The 25,341-nt window shown below is 36.6% G+C and overlaps 1 protein-coding gene across 1 annotated transcript in view; it reads left to right on the top strand.

Moving 5' to 3' along the window:
• The window catches only part of AP3B1 (adaptor related protein complex 3 subunit beta 1), a 153,460-nt gene that overhangs the window by 103,271 nt on the left and 24,848 nt on the right, over positions 1 to 25,341 (top strand). The window contains exons 23-24 of the mRNA XM_059492504.1: positions 19,429 to 19,660; positions 22,609 to 22,693. Coding sequence (XP_059348487.1) covers positions 19,429 to 19,660; positions 22,609 to 22,693 — 317 coding nt within the window. The remainder of the gene's footprint in view (positions 1 to 19,428; positions 19,661 to 22,608; positions 22,694 to 25,341) is intronic.

Raw genomic sequence — 25,341 nt, 5'->3', positions numbered from 1 at the left:
AATTCTCTTGTAATTCATGAATAACCTTCTTCCAGCTGAATGCAAAATGTAGTAAATCTGTGTGCATTCTTCTGTCTTGGTACATGGGGATTATCTTCAGATTTGAGTGAACCAGGTAACTGATCTCACCAGAGGTTTCTGTGAGGATTCTCATGGTATGCAGGCAAGTGATGGCAAAATTAAGTGCTTGAGGAAACTGCAGTTGGCGTTGATTGAGTTTCAGATTAATAATTTGCAGTTTTGAAAAATATGTGAAGATGCAGTGCGAATCAAAAACAGGAGGCAAGACAAAACTGCAAGCTTTCAGTGTGAAGCAGTTATTGGAAAACACTGAAAATGGGTGTTTTCCCCAAAAGGGTTGTTATAAAGTGAAAAAAGAGGTATTGAAAGCAAAACTCATGATTGACCTAAGGACAGAGAGGATTAAAATCTGCTACAATAATTAATATTTTGAGCAAAAATGGTGAGAGGAGAGAGAGGAGAGCTATAGTAATAGAGAAAAGCTGAAGAGGGGAGTGATCTGTTCCTCCTGCCACACAGCTGATGAGGAAAAAAAAAAAAAGCTAAACCATGTGTTCTTTTCGAATTAGGATTTTAAATGGTAAAAATGTATCTCCTAAATGTGGAAACCCCTGAGTATGCTGCACAGGATAATTAACTGGCAAAAATGACACTTGCTTTTGTGGGTAAAATTAGTGAGAAGGAAATATTTCTTTGGTAGCAAGAAACCTGTTATGGTTCAGAACAGTGTTAGTGCAAGGAAGAACTGACAGGTCTATATGAACCGTGGTGAGAGAAGAAGTTGGATGAGGAAAAAAATGTGTGGCTGTATGTTCTGAGTAATATTTAAGGAGAGAAAATGGTTTCCCTGCCCCCAATAGGATAGTTTCGGGAAAAGGTCAGGAATGACTAGGAAAATGTCACCAAGAATGCATGTACCAAACTGGGGAGAAAACTTGTTGTAGTGGGGAAGTGCTTATAAAAATATTTGTTGCAACAATTTGGACTTGCTGTCAATTATTCTGCATATAGAATCAAGGTATAATTGAAGAAGCGATACTGCTTTACTCACTAAGGTTTTATTCAATATGTTCAGTGTTTTTTCACGATAGTTGTCGCTGTCAATGGTATGTTTTATTGTTCCCTACTACCAGGCCTTCCAGAGAAACTGTTTAGGAAGGGAGGAGTACATCATCTTGTTTTCTTTTTCATATCTTCTAAAGAACTTTTGACCAATCTACACTTTTAAGAGCTTCTTTGGAATTGTGATGTATGAAGAAGAAATAATAGCTTTTGTCAAAAGTCAAGGTCAAGCTGCAGACCTGTCAAATCAGATGATAAATACATTTAATTTTAAATTGAGTACAGACTTAGAGAATTCCTTGAGAAATAGCAAACATAAACTTCCTCAATATTTAATTAAAGGTATTTTCAGACTAGGAGAACACCTTAAATGGTATTTTATTTCTAAGTTGTTGACATAGTCCTTAGAGGGGAAGACTTTCTTATAATTTAGGTGGCTTTGTCCACATCGGCTGTTTCTAATACCACTATAACATGTCTTGAAACTGACTCTGAAGTCTATTATTTTCCTGTTTGAAGCATCTCTGCTTAGAAGTACTGGGCACACAAAGGCTGCAGTAATGGGTTATATAATGGCTGTAGTCTCGTATGCAGTTTGCAAGAAAGGTTAGCATGAGGTGTTTTAAGAATTTTCAAAGTCCTGCAATTGAGAAATAAATAGTAGTTATTCCAAATAGTTATTGGCATGCACTTCATGATTTTTTTTCAGAGCTTTGCTAGCAGAAATTATTCTTTAACTCTGTACATTTGTCATTCATATAAGCTCTGGTCTAAGTGCTTACTTCAGGAATCTCTGCGTCAGAAGAAACATTAACTTGTTCTTGTTATGAAAGAGACATAGTGCAACCAGTTATGATAGCAGCAGATTGTGGGCAATGGTGGTCTTCTGCCCATTGTTCTCAGGCAGATTTTGATCAATTACCATTGTTTTCAAATAATTAGTTTTGCATTTCTGTAAGTATATCCATGCCCTCTTAAGGATGCTTGTAAAATTTTTTACTCTGTAAAAAGAGGATCCTTTTAAATAAGCTTTCAATATTAGTCACATCTTCTCTTCTATCCTTAGGTTTTGTAATCCTGTATTAAGAAAACACAAGCATATGATAGAATTTTATTATTTTTATAGCTTAGCATTTGCCCCCTTGTTTTTTAGCTTCCTGTAAAGAGTCTTATCTCTTTGCTGTTTCATCACAACATTTTTCCCATATGTTCAGTGTTTTCATTATACTTCTGAAGCCCATGTTTTAATATACAGATTGAAATTGGGAAGGTTTGTTGTGGGGAGATGAAGGGAAAAAGTGTGCCACAAGGCAGTCTACATGTATCCTATTCCTGGGAATGTTCATGACTTTGCTTGTGTTGTTGACCACAACTGCACATTAGACAGAGATATTTGTGCAGTTCTGCAGTTTACAGCTTAATTTGTGAAGGTGGGTTTTTTCCCTGTGGAACAGTCCCTGTTGTCCCCTACAGGATTTGTAACTGGCAAAAAGCATAATTGAAACCATGTTCTACAGTGTATGTTAGTAGGGTGCCTAGGAAATTTGTATGTGTGAAGCAAGTGAAAAGGCATAGTCTTGGATTTAGGAGTTAAAAAATAACTTTGTCTTAGTGCCGCCCAAAATGCAGCTATGTGGCTGATTAGGTGTGACTGATGCTTGTGGGTCCAGTGGATACAGAACTGGGTGTTACATATGGAAAATGAGTTCTATTTTTGGCTTACTACTTGCTGTGTGATCTGGAGGGAGTATCTTAATCTTTTAGTTTTCCATTTGAAAAATGAGGATAATGATGCTTACTCACCTTGGGAAAGCACTTGGAAAGCTACAAATGGATGTAGCTGCTCATCAGCAGATATTAACTTTTGCCAAGCTAGAAGAAGAAGAAATGATACAAAGACTCCCTCATACTTTTTTTTTTCTTTGTTCCTGTAAAATTGCTGTATAAGTGGATGCTCTTATATTGGTTACAGAGAAATGTGTAGCATCAGATATTTGAAAGCTATACTGTCCTTTCAGAAATTGCTTCCACATACTTCTAAAAATGTTAGCTTGGAAAATAATCACTTGCCTTGACACTACTTGTTTGTCATTTCACCTCTATTCTTTGTTTATAAATGCATTTTTAAATAGTTGTGATATTTAATAATGTTTAAGCCTTAAAAATACGCTTCTCGTGTTTATTAGATGCATTCATTCTTAAAAAAATTTGCACTTCAAAATCTCTCTCAACTTATTTTCTTCAAATATATATACACTATAAATGAGATACTGTTTATAATTATAAAAATTATATAAATATAATTTGTAATAATTGGTTAGCAACTTGTATATTAATGTGATTGTATTCTGAATGACCAGGCTGATTAACTTGATTCAGTCCTATATTGCTATTTTGCTGTTTTGTTATCTTTGAGTTACAAAAAATAACCCAGCATTCAAATGTTGTATTTAAAAATAAAAGTGCAAAAATAGCAAAATAGAGTGCAATTGCAGTATTAAAGTCTTATTTATAAAATAGAAATTAAATTGTGGGGATATCACAAAACAGAAGCTCAGTTAAATAGGTTTCTCTGAGGACACCTTTTGATCATTTTTTGCCTTTCATTAAAATTCAGTACTGTCCTTTAAACTAATCCAACTTTTTAAAATATTTTTTTAATATAATTAGATGCTTAGGTTTATGGCAGAGTTTAAAATAATGCTTCTTTTTTTTCCAACACGAAGAATACATTTTTTGTGCTCCTTAAAATAGAGCTGCTGTAAACAGGGTTGGTGCCAGGTGTTTAAAAACAAGCATGCGTGATGCATGATGATGATTCCATAAGTTATTCTTTAAATGTGTATTGTGGTAATGTGTGTAAAACATAGCGTGTCTGTATGTGGTTTATGCTCTGTAACTCAGACAGAAGAGAGAGGTAACCTAAGCTGTATTTTTCTGTTATTTTGTCAATAAATGTAGCTCTTAAAAATTTCAACCACATCTTTCTAAGGTAACATTTACCTCCTCACATCTTTAGCATCTATCAGACATGACATGGGACATATTCATTGACCCTAAAAATTTTCATCAGTCTCATGCACTGGAAGGGGGCAGCCCCAGCCAGACAAGAGGCTCATTTCAATTTTAACGGCTGTAATTAAAGGTTAATTCACTGAGTCAGGATTAACGAGGAAAGTACAAATGATAGGCAAGCAGCTGCCTTTATAATACAGGATTAGAACAATGCAATTACAATAAGAATTAGTAAAAACCAACTTCCTGAAAAGGTTCTGTAATAAATGAACTGCATTTCTCTGTTCTTAATTGTGGTACTTTAACATGAAGTCTCTGTGCAGCATAGTTTTTGTTGTTGTTGTTGTAATAACAGTTGATCAACAGTGTGTCTAATAAGACAGTATGCCAACCACAGTGACAGCAACTGTTATACTGATAAATATAATACTGTGCTCTACTGAAAACCTTCAGACTTACATTTATATTGCAGCTGTATGTGCTGAACACATAGATGACTGCTTTGAACATTGACATTAGATTTCTTTCTCTTATTCTTTTGCAGTTGCTTACTTTAGACACTTTCTTTAAATAACCTTAAAAATATATCGAATTTTACAAAACACTTACTGAAAAGTTCCTGTTTACATTATTCCTACGAGAATTTATGAGAAATTCTAAACATCTGACAAATAATTCTAGTTTATAAATCAATATATATCAGATGCCCTCTGACTTTAACATCCTGCTGTAACTATGTGTATGCTTTCATTGCATTAATTGGTAGAATTTAGAAGTTGGTATAATTCATGGTTTCAGACAGTCCCATCTTGTGCAGTGCCAAGTATATGCATATAAAATACTTTGCAAAGTAAAGTTCTGTCACTTCTAGGAATTTGCTTTAAAATTCCTGACTTGTAAGTAAATGTATAAGATAAAAACAGCTTTGTAATAAAGGAAAAACAAAGTAGCATTCCGAATCAAAACATTAAACTACTCTCTCATTTCTTAAATTCAAAGCAGTTATAAACAGAATAACTGTGCCCAAATAAATTATTTCTCTATGGAAATAAGTAGTGTGAAATTTCTCAGACACTCCTGTTCTGAATTGCTATTTTAAAGTCCCTTCACTTCCATTTTCCCTTTAGTTCATAGATCTACCTTTTCTATAGGTATTTAACAATTTCTATGTTTACGGTTTATTTAAAATTTTTCAAGTATATGCTACCATATGTTCTTGAATATTCAAAAGATAATATTTAAAATAGCAGTCAGGACACTTTGAAAACTAAAGTTTCTTGAAAAACTATGTATTTTTATCAGTCACCTTAGAGTTATGCTGAAATATGATGAAATATACCTGGACATTGTTACTTTAGACCTAAAAATCCAGCAGTATTTTCTTAGAAATCAGTACTAAGATGAAAATATTTGAAAGTTATGTATGAAAGTTATGTTTATGTTATAGAAAACTATAAGCACACTGTCTTTTGATAATAAACAGTAATATTAATGCAGGTTGACTTTATAAAACTTTACTTATGTATTTAACAGTAGTTGAATGTTTTATCTATGCTGTAGGATGAGAGTATATTGTATAACAATGGTATTTACTTTATTCTAGGTACTGTTTGGCTAAAAAGCTGGCCAGCATGTGTTTCCAACAATATTTTGACATTAAAAGCTCCAAGAAAGCTCTTTTTGGTGAGGGCAGTTGATAACTTTTCATTCATAATTAGCTCATAGAGAACCGAGAGACATTTCAGGGAAATTGAACTGTCAGTGGGTAGAAACAAGCATTTGACCTCATCACATTGAGTGGGGCCCATCATAATTTGTTCATTTGGTGCCCATCAGCCCAGCCTCATCTCTCATACGGCACCTCGCTGACCTTCCCTCTCCAATTCCACTCAGTTCAGCTTTAATTATGACTCTGCAGACCCGAAGAAATATTGCAGCTTGCTCTCAAAAACCCTGAACTGCCACTCACCAAAAGATTGGTTTTTAACAGGTAATAAATGCCCAAAGGAAATGGTGCTCTGTCCCACACAGAGTAAAGCTGGAGTGGGGGTGCAACGTTGTCATTTTTTTGAGGTATTCCTGCCTCTCAGTTGTCACTTCCCCAGTGAAAATTTTATTTCATTCAGAGAGCAGAAGACCATTTCTAGTACTATATGAATGGTTTGAGTTTGGCAATTTTAATCTTCTTTTTGAGACTAAAAGGAGGTTTTACTTGATCTGCTAACCCAGAATTGCATTCAGGTAGCCAAATATTGTTTAAAACTGAAAATAATAATTAAAGAAGAAGTGGTGTGTGAGGGAGGGTTTTGTTTGTTTGGTATTGTTTTTAAATGACGGTTACTGAAAAGCTCTAAAACTTAGTCTGACACCTGGAATTTATTTTCTTCTGTGATAGGAAATTAAGTAAGATTCTCTTATCACCATTGGTAAATCTTACTGTAAAAGTGATTATAATGTGAACAATTTAAATATATGACAATTGCAGAGGAGCTGTGGTTTGCCAGTTTACTGGCAAGTATTATTTAATAGTTTTGCGAGATAAGTGTTAAGAAGACACAAGATCTGTTTGAAGAAAATACAAATTGCTACTGATTTTAAATGTGTAGTTCCATCTTAAAGAATGTTCCCACAAATTTCTGAGCAAATAAAAATATTCAAAACTACAGTACTAGAGAGTGTATCCTTGTGGTGAATGTTAAACTGTCAGCAGGATTTTCAGGTCATTTGACAAAAAGGATACAGGTGCTGTAGCTAGCAGTGAAGGTGACTGCTAGTTTCATCAATCACTTTGCCTTTCTTTAAGTTGATACATAATGGACCCCTTCAATCAGCTTCCTTGTTCTTTGTCACTTGTTTAGGAAGAAGAAAAAAGAGGGTGGAAGGGCTGGACTTTAAAGTCAAGGTTATAAAATGAATCGTTACTTATTTACACAGGATAAGGAGGATAAGTCAGAGTGAGAACGGGCTCTTCATAAAATGTCGAGTTTGTCAATGGGTGATAATATGCAGTTTGAAGCTTCGTGCAGACCTTGAACAGTGACGGTAGTTGTCAAAGCAGTGATTCTGAACCAGAATTTTAAAATAAGACATTGTTTAGTGACAGAGACACAGCATGTACCAGAAAGCATGTTAATCAGTGTTCACTTTATTTTCAGAGGGTCACAGTAAATGATGATCCAATGACAAAGTTTGTTTAACTGCAAAACTGGAATTATAATAGAAGCAGAATGTAAATTTATATGTCACCTAGAATGCTGTCAATATGTTTATGTAACATACATTAAATATAGTTAATAGTCAATTCAGCTTCATTACAACTGTATGCCTAATACATTACTTTTTTTGAGGTGTGGAGAAAGAATTATTTTTTTAAACTATCTATGTAACTATCAGTTCAGCAAGTTAAAATATTTCAAATTTTTCCCCATATCATACATAACATTGATAAACATAGAAAACTGAGTTTTCCGGTATTAAGATTTCTTACATTCCATCACAACATTGTGAGGTTATGATGAGTATTTTGAGGACTATACATCAGAATAGGAAGGAAAATTTTGAGCTTTAGGTAGAAATTCTTCAAAATACAACTTCTCATAGTCTCTGCATTCAAAGACTCCTGCTATTATGGCAAAAATTCTTTAGAAGCCTTCTTCCTTCAGTTACGGCTGTGAATTGTTTGTGGGTTTTTTAAATGACTGATTATAGTTTTGGATTTTTGTACAGAGGGATGACTCCAAAAGCCGTAGGGGTCCTTTGTAATTTTAAGTTGTTTCATTCCAGTTCCACATATATCCAACTATCCAGAGAGTCTGTAAGCCTTGAAATTAAATTCTACTAGTTAAATATAGACAGAAATAGAAATAAATGCTTTTTAACTAAGAAACCATCTTCATCGCTGAAATTTTGATTTTCTTTTTAGTTTGGCATACTTGAAAAAATAAATAACCAGGCTTTGGTTGATGCATGTGCATCAACCAACAGCATCTGCACTTTTACTTGAGGAATCACCAGGACATGGCATGAAACACCTTGTATTCAAATTATAATACTGAGATTTTTGTCCAAAAATGTTAAGAGTAAAACTTTTTTGAGAAAATAAGTATTTGATCATTGAAAGTAAAAGCTAAGCATGGGACTAATTCAGCAAGTGGAGAGATGTTACTGCTAATAGGCCGTACCTTCCCTATTGTGCACTAGTAGTGTATTGCCACGTGATTTGTAGGCTAGCAGTACAAAGGGAAATGCAAGGATGTTGCAGTTGTTAAAATGGAGTGACTTGGAATGTTTTAAATTATGTAAGTGCAGATGTATTTTTATGTGCTTTAGAAGTTCTTGCTAACAGTTGCAGGAAGGGGATACCCTCCATTACCCACCTCCAAACAAGTGTTAAGGTTGTTTTTAAAAAGGTTGGTACACAATGTGCCATTGTGTTCTCAAATCAGAATAATTTAGAAGTGTTTCCTGCCCTCCTGTGCCACAGACTGTACAGGATATTGGAGAGACAGAAGACTCTAAAAGTCTGTTGAACAATGCTATGATTAAACACTATATATCACAGAGATGGGTTTTAAAAGCTTGTTTTGGTCCAGATTTTCACCTTATTTTTACATGCTTTTCTCATAATGGCTTGATGAACAGGGCCTTGACATATTAAGATTAAAAAAGGTAGTTCTAGAATCTTCATAATTCATATTGATTTCTGTGAAGTTCGTAAAAATTTTCCTTTTTAACTTTTGTTCACTTGGGTTAAGAAACATTTCCATCTTTATATGGTTGCAAGTGTTGCTTGTTGTTTCTAGTCTCTGTCATCTATATTCTTGATTTGAAAATGGCAGAAGAATTGGGGAAATGTACATTTGTAATAATTCTAAAATACATCTTTCAGTTGTGTAGTGCAGTTTAGGAGTTCATGACTGCAAAAGGTGGATTGTGTAAAACTTTACTATTACTGCATTGGAATGTTTTAAGAAAAAAATGTATAAAAATTATTCTAGTTCACTGAAGGACCTTCAGTGTAACAGCAGCACCATTAGAATGTATGCTTGCTACATGAATCATAAATTTGAGCTACTATGAAATACATTTGTGTACTAAAAGATGCTTTAAAATGGACTAAGTTTTAATAATGGTCATTGTCACAGTCTTCCTGCTGCTGCATTTATGCTCAGTGAGCTAACAATCTGTGGCAGTCTTGGACAATAGTAACAGTAATACTCTACATTAGTAGGACCGAGATAATTGCAAAAGTAGATGAGAAAAAGTTACCTACCTAATTTGCTGTCAGTCGTCCACATAGTTAAAGGTCTTAACCATGGCTACAGCTACTGCCTACATTCAGTGTCTGTGTGTGTACAGTGAAGCCTTCATTAGAGACATCCATGGGGTGAGGCTTTTGATGGCAGCATGCTGTGCTTGGTGTTGCTTGCATTGTTCTGAGCAGTGTGGGTGGGATTGAGTGGTGTTTCTTCTTACAAGTGTGAAAAGAAATGTCATTGTGAAGGGTGAATATGTCTTTTGACACCACGAATTTTGTTCCTGAGTCAAAACAATAGTGCTTTTAAATTTAAACAAACAAACTGAAGGTAATTTGTTATAAATAAACCTCTTTGTTGCTTAACAGACTACTAACTAGTGCAGGATTTTTTTTCTTGCTTTTTAAGGATGGAAAACAAAGCTTAAGGAAAGCAAAACACAGAAAAACAATGTTATCGTGGCCTCAGGTCAGCTATATTTTTTTGCAATCTAAGGATTATGGATTTGTTTAGGTTAAAATATTATGTGTATAATTAAATAAAACTTGGAGAAAATTGGCACATCAATATCAAGTATAAGAGATGTAGTGTGGTACACACAGAGATTCTACTCCTGCACTGAGGAAGTGCTGATACAGATGTCTACATGCAGTGAGTTCAGTGCTTATTTCAGGTTTTTGTCCTTGTGAGTAGTCTACTGTGCATTAGGATCATCCTGATAGAAGCCAGAATAGCATGTTGCATTCTTCAACAACAGTGTAGTGAACAAGATTCAAATATAGTTGTATGAAGGTGGAAAAGATGTAATTTATATTCTGGCATTCATAAATATCTGTATTAGATTTTTAATATAGTGAATTAAAGGTAAAATTCACTTTGGCTTGTGGGTAATACTGTGTTATTACCCACAAGTGTAATATGTGTTTCAATTAAATTATACACTTATCCCAACAGATGACGTCCTTTTCTGGGGAAAAATTTGAGCTAAATGCTTCTATTGAAAGGAATCAGTATGCAGGAGTTGTTATTGTATGAATCTAACTGTAAGATTATACGTTATGGCCAGTAGGGTACAGTGTGTTTTCACTTTAGAGGTCTCTGGAGTACTGGCTGTTTGCCAAAAATCAAAATACTGTACTAGAAACCACTTGTAGGAACTTCTTTGAAGTCATTTAGACTCAATGCCAAAATCCATATTAATCCTTCTCAGCAATGTCCACTATTTCAAATTCATAATTAGGATGCAAGGTGAGGCTGACACCTTACTCTGTTCTTCTAACTCCTGAACTGCTTCAGGTAATCATAGAATCAAAGAATCATTGAGGTTGAAAAAGACCATTGAGTCCAACTGCAAACCTAACACTGCTGAGGCCACCACTAAACCATACCTCAAAGTGCGGTTCTCAGACTTCGCTGTTTAGTGGTCAGTGGAAAAATGGAATCACTGAATTGAAGTAAATTACTTGGCTTTGTATTGGGAGAATGCCTTTTATTTGAAACACCTAATGACAAAGTGTTTCATGCTGCTTGATGAAAGTCACATATGCATCAGCCACCAGACCATGTGGTTTTCACCTCGCGGAATCATACATAGGACAAAAGGATAGAAAATCTTGAGATCTTCCATACACAGATATGAATTTCACCAGTTGAAGTGTAGGAATTTTCTATTAGTGTTCCTACAAAAAAAATTTCCTTGGTGTCTTTTTAAGCCCTTTATACAGTCCACTAATGGTCCCAGCAGACCTTCTGGAGGAGAATGTGTACTTCTGAATTTATACCAAGGTTTGTGTCCCATAATTATGTGACTGACTGTAGCCCTTCCTTTCATACTTGTTTAATAACTTAGACTTAATCATGAGAATATTCTCATTTTGTTGCTAATGGAGTTTTGTCATATGTGGCATTTAAAAAGATTTTACTAATATTTTCATTTGATTATTCATGTGATTCATTGTGCTCAGCAGAAGAAAAAGGCAAAGATGCCAAATCTCACATAAAACCAGGTGTTATTGTAATACAAAGCTTTAGGCTCCATTATTTATGCAAAATGCAAGCTGTCTCACTGCCCCCCCAGTTACACACTCTGTTTTTGAAGTTCCTGATTAGTCTGGTATGGAACTACTAAGATTTTTCTGCTGTTCATGAACTCCAGGTTAAGGCCCAATTCTTGTTCCTTTATATCATATAGTCATATTCATGCTCAAAGAGCAATAGTTTCTATTGATATAGAGTAACTGCAATTGTGTCTAGTTGATTCTATTTTAAGAAAACCATATGAAAAAATCTGAGGGATATAAAAGTATTAGAAAATAGATAATTTAGTACTATAGAAGATTTTGATCATCTCTGGATTCACAGCTTATATCTGTGAGCAGGTGCAAAGCTGTGGGTAGGAGTCAGAGACTGAGGCAGCAAAGGGAGCCTTTGGCTGGGCTCTGCTACAGCCGCCTGACCAAGGGGAGCCCATGGACCACACCTTCCTGCTCCAGCACGGGAGGCCTTGTGCCCGAGGGCGGTGGCCTGCAGGGGAACTCAGCCACCCCAGCAGCTGTTGGGAAAGTAGCTCGGAGGGCTGTGGCAATCCAGGAGACTCCTGGAATGCGTGGAGGACACCTTCCTGGGGCAGGTCACAGCCAGAGGGAATGTGGTACGGGATCTGTCGGTCACCAGTGCAAGTGAGCTAACTGGACACCAGGACTGGAGGCAGCCTGGGCTGCAGGGATCATGTGCTGGTGGAGTGTGCAGCCCTGAAGGATAGGGCTTGGCTAAGGAGTAAAAGTTCAGCTCCTGAACTTTAGGAAAGCAGACTTCCAGTCCTTTGGGAACCTAGTCAGTGGGATCCCCTGACAGACTGCCCTTAGGAACAAGGGAGTAGAAAAGAGCTGGCAGGTCTTTAAGGAACTCTTGCACACAGCATGAGAGCTGGCAATCCTCAGGAGCAAGAAATCAGCCAAGGGGGGCAAGAGACCGGCATGGCTCAGTAGGAATTTGCTGGTCAAAGTTAAGGGAAACAAACCAGGACAGGTGACCTACGAAGAGTTTAGAGATGAAGCACAGCTGTGTAGGGAGGCCATGAGAAAGGCCAAGGCAACAAAAGTGGAATTGAACCTGGCAAGGGACACAAAGAATAATGGGAAGGGCTTCTACAGGTACAGTAACCAGAAAAAGAAGGTCAAAGAAGAGGTACCCTCTCTAATAAACAGCCCTGGAAAACTGGAGAACTGGTAACAACAGAAATAGAGAAGGCTGAAGTACTTACCAACTGTTGCCTTGGTTTTCAGTGGGAAACTGTTCCCACACCTCTTGACTGGATGGATAAGAGGATGAAGACTGGGAGAGCCAGGTCCTTCCCACTGGAAGAGACGGTGAGGTTTGTGACCACCTGAGGAACCTGAATGTACCCAAGGAGGTGCATCCCAGAGTCCTGAGGGAATTGGCTGATGTAGTTGCATGGCTACAGGAAGAGAAGGTCCTGTCTGACCAAGCAGTGGCTTTCCATGATGGGTTGACTGCATCAGTGGGTAAGGGAAGGATTACAGATAGCATTTTTCTGGACTTCAGTAAAGCCCTTGACATGGTCCATTACAAGTGATAGGAGCTGGGAAAAGGGGAGGACACTAGGGTAGTAGAAGTACCATCATAACTGGTTAGATTGCAATAAGAAGGATGTGGGGATCAGATGGCATCCAGTCATGAAGAGGGATAATGGGACAAGTGGGATTTCCCTGTGGTTTTGGGCCCCCTTCATTCTGCCCTCGTGCTCTCCCTGTTTTGCCCCCCCCTCTGTCTAATTGAAGAGATGTATTTGATGGGTGGACTCTTAGATGGATAAGAAAGTGTTTGGATGGCCACATTCCAGAGAGTGGTGGTCAGCATCTCAGAGTCCTGATGGACATCAGTGATAAAGTGGTGTCACTCAGGGACCAGTGTTATTTAGTATCTTCATTAGTGACATAGACAAAGGGATCAAGTGCCCCTTCAGCAGATTTGCAGATGACACCATGTGAAGTGGTACAGTTGCCAGACCTGAAGGACAGGATACCATCCAGAGGGAAATGGACAAGTTCTCTCATAAGAGACTTAAGGCTATTTCATGCAGTTTACCAAGGCAAAATGCAAGGTGCTGCCCGTGGGTCAGAGCAGCCCTGGTACCAGCACAGGCTGGGCATGAACAGATCCCAGCAGCCCTGCCCAGAAGGAATTGGGGGTGCTGGTGGCTGAGAGGCTGGACATGCCCCAGCCAAGGGCACTGCCAGCCCAGAGAGCCACACGTGTCCTGGGCTGCATCCAGAGCAGGGTGGGCAGCAGGGCAGGGAGGGGATTCTGCCCCTCTGCTCTGCTCTGCTGAGACCCCACCTGCAGGGCTGCATCAGCTCTGGGCTCCCAGCACAGCAAGGACAGGGACCTGCTGGAGGGAGTCCAGAGGAGGCCACAGAGAGATCAGAGGGATGGAGCACCTCTCCTGTGAGGAAAGGCTGGAAAAGAGAAAGCTTTGGAGTGACTTAATTGCAGCCTTGTGGTACCTGAAGGGAGTGTACAAGAAAGGTGAAGAGGGACTTTTTACAAGAGCATACTTTGACAGGACAAGGGGCATGGATTCAAACTGAAAGAAGGCAGGTTTAAATTAGATATTGTGAAAGTGGTGAGGCACTGGAACAGGTTGTCCAGTCAAGTTATGACTACCCCATTCCCAGAAGTGTTCAAGGCCAGGCAGGAGCTCTCAGCAACCTGACCTAGTGAAAGGTGTGCCTGCCCATGGCAGGCACATTGGAACTTGATGATCTTTATGATTCCTTCCAATCCAAGCCATTCTATGATTACCTTGAGCATGTGATTCTTCTTGGAAGGATGATTTGAAGCCATACAAATATTACAGTTTAAAAAAAAAAACGGCAGAGGAACAATTAATTTTGGCAGCGTTACAGAAGCAAACTGTGAGCAGCATAATAAAAGTGGTCTTTTGTTTGAGATCCATCTCCGGATGATTTAAAAATCAGTGGTAGCTATTTGAGCAGTTTTGGGTTTTATTTCTTTTAAATTTTATTTTTCTTGCAAGGTTTTGGAGACAAAAGTATTAATCTAAAGTATTAATCTATCAATATTGAAATCAAGTAACAATTTTGGGAACTCATTTTATAATGTCTGAAATTGTTTGAGTCCAGTAACAGTTTAAAGATACAATCAATAATATGGTAACTTTAAATTAGCTTCATTGACATGTTAATAATACAGGAAGTGTGAAGCCTAAAAGTTGGTGACAACACAAAAAGAAGGGAGTTAGGATGTATGCTTTTAGAAGATAATTGGTAGATGTAGAGCAGTTAGAGGCACCTTTGGTGGAAAGTGTTTTCCAAAATTCAGCATATGTCCTTGAGTGTCTGTATGCCTAGATAAATTAGCCCAAATTAAATGACAGTATCCAGTGCTTTTCTTAGATTGTACAAATAGGAGCTAGCTTGATTTCTTGTTTGGTTTCCTTGCTCCCTCTCAGGAGATTCTGTCATCACTTTAACAATCCATATTATTGTGACTTAGGTATGCTGTAATGTTGGGATTTCCAAGAGCCTCTTGAAATAATACAAACTAGGAAGCTGACATTCTTTGTTTGCACTTTATTTTATCTTTTTATGAATTAATAGTTGGGTTTTTTTTAAGAGCTGTATAAGGAAGACATTGCCTGCCACTAGCTGACTTTTGTTTATCTGTTTTTCCACCTTTCTCCTAATACTAAAAAATTATAGTTAAGTTGCTCTCATGGCTTCAGTTGAAAGATCATGTAAATGTGGCTGGACTGTGTGATAGCCCTTCTCCTCTTGGCTGTTGCAGAGTTACTGGAGCATAGCCTCACTATGAGTGTGAGAGAGGTTATAGCTCTCACAGCTGAGTAGGTAATTCTTGGATTATGTCATGGATATTGCCAGTAGGAGGATTACTTAGATTAAATGTTGTAGTCCACTGCTTTAACAGAATGTAAATTAGAGGAATAGAATTATAATTTTCCTCATCCTTAGAAGCAAATTTATTTTCCCAATAATACATATTTTATCCAAACATATATACATTTACATGATCAAAATAAGTCTATGTTCATTATTGCAGGATTTTTATACTAAAGAACAAGTACAAAAGAAAACAAACAGAATTTTGTGTCTGTAGTAATAATAGTATTAATAGTAACAATGTTTCTTTAGGATCTCTCCCAGACCAAACCATTCTGATTCTTTGTGAGGCTATGGTACTGCAGAGAGGAATGTATGACCACCTCTCTTTTCTGTAGTAGGTTTAATAAACCATGTCGTGATTTTTATTTTAAATAATTAGGGAAAATAGTTTTTTGCATCAATGTAAGCTTAATTAATAAGAACTTACTGAGCTGGCAAAAAGAAACATGTTCATATTGGGAGGATTCAGTGGTTTGTAACTAGTTAGCTCAGTTGCAATAAAGAAAGCCACAACTACTACTGTCAATGATCTTATACTTTTCCCTTTTATCCTCCATGATTAGGGGGCGGGGGGCAGAACCCTGATGTTGCTCTTGATCTTATACAAGAGTTAGTTTAAAAATACTTCCTTTAGGGTGATGAATTATTTTTCAGCGTGTGCAGTCAGCCTTTTGGCTAGTCCAACTGGTACCAAGAAAGTATAACCATACAGTATCAGTGTGGAGTCCCTACGTGTGGTTGCTTTCAGTCAAAATGGGGTGGGAGGGCAGTCAGTATTTTAATTTTTTTTACTGTCTTTCTAAACAGCTGTATAAAAAAAGTTTTGCAAGTTTAATCTTAATAATCTAAACCCAAAAAAGCAGACACAATCTGTCATAAAATAACTATTAGTGACTAGTTTGTATCCTATAAATCTAACTTGAGTTGATAATATGGTCCATTACCAGCTAACTGCACAGAGTATTTTTCATTTTACACTCTTCAGTTACTTTTTAGTGAAGTGTTAAAAAATATGAAGCTTTTCTCCTCTCTAAAATTGCACACTGTCTGTCTGTTATTAGGGAGATAACAGCTCTTATAAATGTTTCAGTAAGCATTAAGTAGACAGTTATGTGCACTCTCATTCCACGCTTATTTGCTTACTGTAATAAACTGATAAAATATGTGTGGTTTGTCTCTGTGTATCTGCAGGCATCATGAGTCACATAGATTTCCTTTAGAAATAATGTTGTGTCTGCAGAATTGATTGGTTATTTTCATAAACCATCCAAAGGTACACAAACGACTTCTATTATTTAAACATATGCTGTGTAAGATTTGTAGGAGATTATCTCCTGGTTAGTAGATGCTTCTTGTTCTGTTAACTCTGTGTGGTTTTATTTTAACCCTAGAGTGATTGCTCGTACCTGCTCCATGGGTTTTATCTCTACTACTTTAAAAATTTTAGAATTAAAACAAGACTCTGTTTACCAGACTGATGCAGCTGTTAAATACATCACATTACAGTCACATCAGCCTTTTTCAGCTCAAAATCCTTACGAGCAAGTAGAGGTTTTGAAAACTCCAGTTTTCCAGAATTAAATTGCTTTGTTCAACATACGTATGTTTTATTTATTTTTAGCACTGCCGCATTAAATGCAAGTGAAAATTAATGTTCTGTACAAAGAAAGATGACTTAAACATAATGTCATTATTCTGAGGGTCCTGTGTGGTTTTGCTGCTACGTATAGTATGATGTTGAAAATAAAAGTGAATGGGCTCACAAGCTTTTTATTACTGAAAGAAGAAATAATGCCGAAGGGGGCATAGGCGTAGATTAAAATCTCTAAAAATTACAGAAGGATTCAGTAAAACTTGAATCAGTGTTACAATTTAACTATAGTGACAGTTTTTTTCTCTATGTGTATGCATTTTAGGGCAGCTCATCCTGGGTGCCATCATGCAGCACAGGTAGGACAACCAGGGGGTCTGGCCTAGCCAGCACAGGTTGTTAAAAGGCAAAGGTCCAAAAGGCTGAGGCCAACAGTGAGAGGTTCAACAAGGCCCGGTGCTGGGTCCTGCCCTTGGGTCACAACAACCCCAGACAGCTCCACAGGCTGGGGCAGAGTGGCTGGAAAGGCCCTGGGGGTGCTGGTGGCAGCAGCTGAACATGAGCCAGGCTGTGCCCAGGTGGCCAAGAAGGCCAATGGCATCCTGGCCTGGATCAGCAATGCTGTGGCCAGCAGCAGCAGCAGGGCAGGGATAGGCCCTGTGTACTCAGCACTGGTGAGGCCACATCTCCGGTGTTGTGTCCAGTTCTGGGCTACTCACTATAAGAAGATCATTCTGGTGCTGGAGCAAGTCCACAGAAAAACAGCAGAGCTGGGGAAGGGTCTGGAGCACAAGTCTGGTGAGGAATAGCTGAGGGAGCTGGGGTTTTTTATCCTAGAGAAAAGGAAGCTCAGGAGGGACCTTGTCACTCTACAGCTGTTTGAAAGGAGGGTGTAGCCAGGTGGGGGTTGGCCTCTTCTCCCAGGTAAATGATAGAACAAGAGGAAATAGCCTCCTGTTTTGCCAGGGGAGGTTTAGGTTGGGTATTAGGAAAAAATTCCTTCACTGAAAAAATTATCAGGCATTGGAATGAGCTGGCCAGGGAAGTGGTGGAATCGCTAATCTTGGGAGTCTTCAGAAAGCATGTGAATGTGACACCTAGGAGCATGGTTTACTGAAGATGGTAGGGCAGGATAAACAGTTGGACACAGAACTTAGATATCTTTTCCAACCTCAATGGCTCTATATTTCTGTATATCTACTTGACTGACTTCTGACTACTTTTTAAATTTTCATTCCTATTAATAAATATCATTAATAAAGCCAGCCCTAAGTTAACACAAAGAGGCTAGTGTACTGCAAAATACTTTTGTTAACATGAATTAAACATAGATCTTAAACTTGCTTATGTAAAATGGGAGAACCATTTCATGAAAGAACTTTTCTATTATGCATGTCCTGCTCAAATTGAATTGAATATTAAAAGCCAGAGGCTGTGCTTAAAAATAAGGTTTAAATTCCATCTTAAAACTTGAGTTTTGTCATTATTTGAGTAATGGTTTAAAGAGCATGCTAATTTGACTGCTAATAACTTCTTACTGTTATTGTCTCTTTCTGTGTACCAATAAAGTATTCATTATTCAAGGTATTTCCTTTATTATTTCTTGATAACATAGGCATTTTTTTGAGAGTTTGACCTTGACAGTTATTTCTAGAAAACTAGGAAGACTGTTAATCTGTGGAAATTTGGGAATTCTATTCAAAGATGTTTTTGAGTTTTCAGTAACTGAAGGTCCATACGAATTATACCTTTTCCAGTCATTTTGTGTTAGTTATAAATCTGGTCATGTGACAGGTCATTATTTTATAAATATAATTTGAAGTAACTCTGATCTTTCCTTAAAACTTGTGTAAAGGATTCAAATTCACTTGTTTTCATATTTCCTGAACTCCTTAATTTTGAGCTCATTATTTCCTTGTCAGAAGTGTCTGGGATTTTGTTTGCACACTGAATGTCGTTTCTTTATGCTTTTTCTGCAGGATAGACTGCACTGAAACATCCTTAGGATTTTTCTTATTGCTTCTAGCAGCAAGACTATTTAAAAAGTGTCGGCATCTTTCTGCTCTATATAACTGTGTTTTTACTGTTTCAGCAATGTAATTGTTAGACAACATTTTTTGTGGTTTTAACAAGAGAAACAGAAGACAATTTCTCTCTACTTTCGCCTTACACAATGAGCTTGGCGATACCCTTGAATTCTGATGCACAGAATGTTTTTTTCTGGAAAAAACATAACTAACTGTAACTCTTAAAAAACGTGATAATTTAATAGCTAACTGTAAAGCTAAAAATTGAAAACAGATTTATAGTGGAAAGTGAGATAGCTACAACAAAGGTATTTTCAGCACCAGAAATGGTTTTAGGCTCTGTGTCTGATATCTATTACTGCAATTTGCTTATGTATTTCACAGGTTTCTGGTTCACTAAAATTCCAACTTAAAAGCAGGTGCTCTAACTGAGTGAAAAATGCAGTATTCAATTGTCATTTTTGCTGTTCTTGATTTACAGCATTTGCTAACTATTGTGTTATACTTAACAGGTTGCTATGCAAGTCTCTGTGCCAACAAAAACACATGAACTGCTTCATCGAATGAGTGGGAAAGGATTAGCAGCCCGTTATCACTTCTCAAGACAGCCAGGCATTTTGGGTGATCATATGGTACCTGTGCAAGTGACAGTAACAAATACAACTGATCAGAAGATAGAGAACATTCACATTGGAGAGAAGAAATTACCTCCAGGCATGAGAATGCATGAGTTTAATCCAATAGGTAACCATATCCTATCTTTAAAAAATCAGGTTCTTAATCTTCAGCAAAATTTCAAATACAGGAAAGTGGTTTTGCATAGTTACGTGTATACTCATATATGTGTGTGGTGGGGAGGGTAGGTGTACATATCTACACAGACACTCCTCAGCTATCAACTTGTTAGGACCAAACCTTTCTGCATCCCTACAAACTTTGATTCTCTTACTTATTTTAGACTGGCTATTATGGGCTTCTATTAAAAAGGAGGTTTGGATTTTATATTCACAATTATTTTCTTACTAATATTTAAGTGATTCTAAATGTATATATTGGTGGCTCAGAGCATTGCCATTTCCTTGTGAGCTTATCACAGTAGAGTGGAAGTCTATGTTTTAGTTTAGCTTGTGTCTACCATAGTTCCACAAATTGTGTCTGCTTAGATTAGATAAAAAGCAATGTGTAGTCATACCTGATCTAAATTGTTTTACTTTCTACTTTGTAATTAGGATGGTTTTTGGCTAAATTTCTCTGGAAAAGAGTATAAAACTTCAGAAAGAACACAGATCACAGCAAGATTTTTCAAGAGTAATACCTATATACACAATCTGCTGCCTTTGCTCAACAATTCTTTATTTTAGGACATTGTGGTATAATGGAAGGAAGGAGCAGAAGTGTCTCTGTTTCATAATAAAAATTCTTTTCCTTCAATGAGCTACACTATTACGTGAATATATATCATAATAGAAGAATACAGGAACGTGTTCTTAAAGCAGAACAGTGAACTAAAGAGTATTCTTTAAGCTTTTAAGCTTTTAGCTTTTAGCTTTTAAGTAGCTAAGATGTTTGTATTAAATGGTTCTAAATATTGAAATAATTTTTTTAACATAGAAAAGATTATACAGATTTACTCCAAATAGCTACCAAAGCAGTTGTCCAGTGCTATAGTTTATATCAGAGTTTAAATTAATAATAATAACTTTTTGCATCTTGGTAATGATGCATGCTTGATCAAGGCAGTTACTTTTAGAATTCTATTAGTTTGGGTTTTTTTAAGTGAACATTTTGCTGCTTATTCCTCAAAATAAGTCCAGCTCAGAATTGAAATATCAAGCTAGTTTTGCCCATGGGCTTTATTTTATATCCCTACCTGCAAACATTTCAAAGAAATAAAGCACAAAGGCTTACAAGTATAAATCTAGAAATACTGTAAATCAGATCAGGAGATACTATAGCCACAATAGTATAGCAATTAACAGTAACCCACTGTTACTGTTACCCACAGTAACCACAGGAGATACTATACCCACAATCGTAGCAATTAACAGTAACATTCACTTGTCTCACATAAAAACATGGGGGAAAAATGTGGAATTAATTAATTATCCACTTCAGGTTCCTTGAGCTCCACAAAGCAATCCTACTCTCTAAAGTATTTATTTCCCCAAGAAAGACATTGCAGTATTTGTCTTGAAAAGCTGTTGGTTTCTTCTGCAGAAAATAAGCTCTGTAGTTCTTCCAAAAATGTTATTTTTCTTGCTTGAATGCAAATTTTCTGTATTATTTATCATTTTGTGTAGAACTAAGCCTATACACCCTGTTCTTACTACATTTTGTGTTTCCAGTGTTTGGAAAACACATCCTACCATTTACCTAGCAGACCCAACAGAAGAAGTGTCAGCATAGACAGGTATTCCTGCTGGAATATAAGTCTAGTTTTTCTTCAGTCACTGAAAGTACTGTTGGCAATTGTCCTGATTCTTCCAGTAGAAATGGTTCAAATTATTTCACCCAAATCCCTGTGCACAACACTTTCTTGTTCTTAAGTGTGTTTGAAACTCCCTTTGAAAACATTAAGCTCAAAGACTTTGATAGAGTTAATTCTGAATTTGAGCTGGAACCTTTAAACTTTCAGTGCTTTAAATAGACTCCTTGGAATACTTTTTTTCCTACTCAATTCCTGGTGTTAGTTGAGACTTCAGCCAGGAGCATTAACTCTATCTTTTCTGCATTTTTGCAAACCTAATCTTCAAATAGTTAAGTTTTGTTACATTTTGTCATGGAGCAGCTGTCTGCTTTCAGTTCCTGAAAAGTATCAGGTACATTATGAATAATCTGTAAATCAGACATTTTGCTGCCTGCCTATTATTTTTTATTTTAATTCCTCTCTTTTAAGTGTGCTTTCAGCTCTTTGTTGTAATCTTGAGAAGGCAAAGTCTGCTTCAATGCTTCTTTTTACTTATGTACGAAAGAGCTTACAAGGAAGCTTACAAGCCTTTAACTTTAACTAAAAGCTTTATCTCTACAACATTAGGGAAATAGTGTGGTGATTTAGCCAAGAATCTAAGAATGAGTATGTCTCTTGATATCTTCATTGCCAAGAGTGTCTCAGTCTGCACTGTTTGTATAGCACAAAGTCATCTTCCATGTAGTGTTCATAGTCCTTCTTCTCCCTTCCAACTAATGCAAGTAGAATATTGAGGCACAAGTAAACCACAGTAATTATGAACTTTTTAAGTTCAGCTTATTTTCTATTGTGTGTATTAATGTAGATTTTATTTGTTGTATTTTGCAGTTTACTAACTAAATCTGCAAACCTGTGTTATTGAAAATGAAATCTCAGTGCTGGATCTGTGCACAGTTACGAGGATGTCACTTCAAATTTTTTTTTTCTGTAGATAACTTTCCTTTCTTTGCTTTTCTAATACAAGGCCTTATTCTGTTGATAGAGCTCTAGGACTGAAATGGCAGCATTTCGTGTGCATTAACAGTGTGAGAGGGGGAGTCCAGGATGCTTAAACATGCAAGTGTGACATTTGGGCAATGCCTATTTGTAATAAAACTACAACTGTTGGATTTTTTTCTTACAGAGCATTTTGGGGGTTTTAGTTATGTGAAGTTTGGGGGATTGCATCTGATGTCTTCTGTTGCCTTGCATGTGTACTTTATCTCTTAAAAATCTCTTCATGCAGAGTGTCTTGAGCCTGGAGGATCCATTATTGTTACAATGGGGATTGACTTCTGTGATTCTACCCAGACAGCCAGTTTCCAGTTATGGTAAGTTCTTGGGAGGGGGAAGGTAATTTTTTGCTCCTGGAAGGTAAAACTAATGTTCATTGGAAGTCTACTTGGTGTTATCAGACTCACTGTTTTTTTAAATATTCAAAGAATTAAACAAAATTTACAACATTATATACATCCACAATGTTTTAAGAGAAATAGCACATTATTAGTGTTCAGTTTTACTTTTAGAAGCTTTATTTTTTTGTCCCACTCTTCTAGGGATTCTTGTTAACATTGTCTGGAAAGGGGCAGTCATGTCTCACTATTCTATTTTAGTGTTTTGTGTGTGTTCTCCCTTGTAAGAAACAACAGGTCAAAATGACACACAGAGTGAGCAGTTTTACTACCCTGAGTCTTTATTATGGGTGCTTATGGTTCTTGTAACATGACTGCCTGAAAACAACCCCAAAATTTGCCCACAAAAGAAATGCTATAGATTCTTTTAAATCAACAGTGAGAATGAAACCAAGTAATTGGCTGGCCAACTAAATCTTGTCTAATATGCCTGATTTACATTTTTTGTGCTCATTATTGGCATGTGCAACATCCTCTTTCTGCCTTAGGCTAGCAGGGAACCCATTCACCTGGTGAGAGTTCTGTTACAAACTGGCATTTGAAAATGGGTTAATTTCAACATTGGGAAAAAATGGATGGAGAGAAATGGATGGGAGAAAACTTGAAACCTTCTTTTAGGGGATTGTCAGGTTTATGGAGTTTTTAAACTGTGCAGAAGCATATATAGGCCTACACAATTTAATTTTTTGACATATTTTGAAGTAATGGATTTTTTATATGTTTTGTTGCAAGAAACACAGCTTTCAATATTCAGTACAAAAAGAGGGATATTGAATAGACAGTCATATTGCTGCATTTCAGTTTAAGGGAAGCCCTTTGTGAAAGTTCTATACTTCTTCCTTTGGAAAATTTCTGTAGCAATTTTAGTATACTTATTAGCTGTGCTACTAAGCACAGCTTGTTCAACTGATAAGTTATTGGAGATAGCATGAAAATCCTAATTATAGAGATGTACCCAAGTGATTCCGAAAGTACCACTGCTAAAATAACATTTCTTGTTCTGGGGGCAAGGAGGTTTTACTATTCCTTGTACAGCAGATGCTCCTGCATAGACAGTTTACACATATTTGTACTTCCAGCAAAATCTCTGCAGCATGTAGTTTATGCACGTCATGCTGTTATAGCTGTCTGTATGCTGTCTGCTGGAATTTGGAAACAGCTTTGAACTGTTGCCTGATGTTTGTTTAGAAAGGAGGTTCCCTTTTAGGCAGTGCAGTTTCAAAATTGCTTCAAAATCATAGACTCTGACTCTCTTTATCTAAATAAATTTTGAATTCTATAAAATAGTATCTTCTTGATAGTTTATCAAGCAGAAATATTATTTTTAAAATAAAGCAGATATTTTTCTTTCAAGTATGTAATTTCAGTCTACCAATGATTTGATTTTTAACTTACACCATTTGTTGCTAAGAATCTTAGCAGTGATGAGGATAAGCAATGTAGCATAACACATTGATTTTATGCAGATCATCACCTTTATGTTTTGGGAGGTCTGCTGTATTAGTGATATATAAAAACTGATTACTTTCTCCAACATTGCCTAGTAATTGTTTATTATTTTCCTATTAGACAAACAAGACAGATCAATATTCCTGAACACCAACCAGACTATGAGTAACATCACTGTAAATAGATTTGCCTGAGACCTCAGTGGTGTATTCATTTTAATGATTTAGACAATGTGAGTCCAATGACAAAAGCGCTCAAGCTAAGTTTAAAATTAAATTAAGAATAGGAATTGCTTGCTTTGTTCGTTTACTAATTGATAGGGCCTTGTTTCTTTGCTGTTATTTCCTAGAAAATAGTATAAAAATAGGTAAAATGTTATTTGCATTAAATTTGCTATTTTACACTGAACACTTATTTTGTTCAAAAATCCTACTGATCTTCATTATCACTGAAGAAACTGTGCACATGTCTTAAAGAACTCAGCTGCAGGCTCTGTAACTTATTATACTTTTCAAAAAGCTTTTATCCAAAAGAAGGAATGACTTCTAGAAGTTTGTCAAATGTTGTTGAAATAATGTGCACACAAAGGTGTCTATATTCTCGTATTTCCTATTAACATATCTCTGTGAAAGATGTTGTCAGTTATTTTACATTTTTGCTAGAAGCATATTCAGCAGTAGTGTTCCTGATCATAAGAATTTTCTTTACGTTGTTCTAAGAGGAGCACTTTATCTTGCATCAAATGTAATTGATCCTGAAGCAGTGTAATCACAATTACTCACTTTCTTAATTGGCCTGCCCAAAATCAGAAAATGGAAACCGATCGGCAGTGTTTAAATCAATAGCTTTGTAGTAAAGCTTGTGGGGGTAGGGACATAGTGGTAATGGGTAGATCAATTGGTCTTAGATGCCAATCATGGACTGTGTGTTTTGCATAGCAAACACTACCCTTCAGCTTAGGGATGTACTGTTGTACTACTGGTTCAATAAATACAAACTGTATAAAGAAAAAAACTAACATGAGTCATAGAATATTTAGATCTTTTTCTGAATTTGTTGTACAAGTCAAGGACAAGGAAGGAGAAACTGCAATATAGAGGTTTGAAGGAATGAGCTTT

The sequence above is a fragment of the Ammospiza nelsoni genome, chromosome Z (assembly GCF_027579445.1).
Source record: "Ammospiza nelsoni isolate bAmmNel1 chromosome Z, bAmmNel1.pri, whole genome shotgun sequence".
NCBI classification, from domain to species: domain Eukaryota; kingdom Metazoa; phylum Chordata; class Aves; order Passeriformes; family Passerellidae; genus Ammospiza; species Ammospiza nelsoni.
The sequence above is the reverse complement of the archived record's forward strand: the minus strand, read 5'-3'. Positions and strand labels throughout refer to the sequence as shown.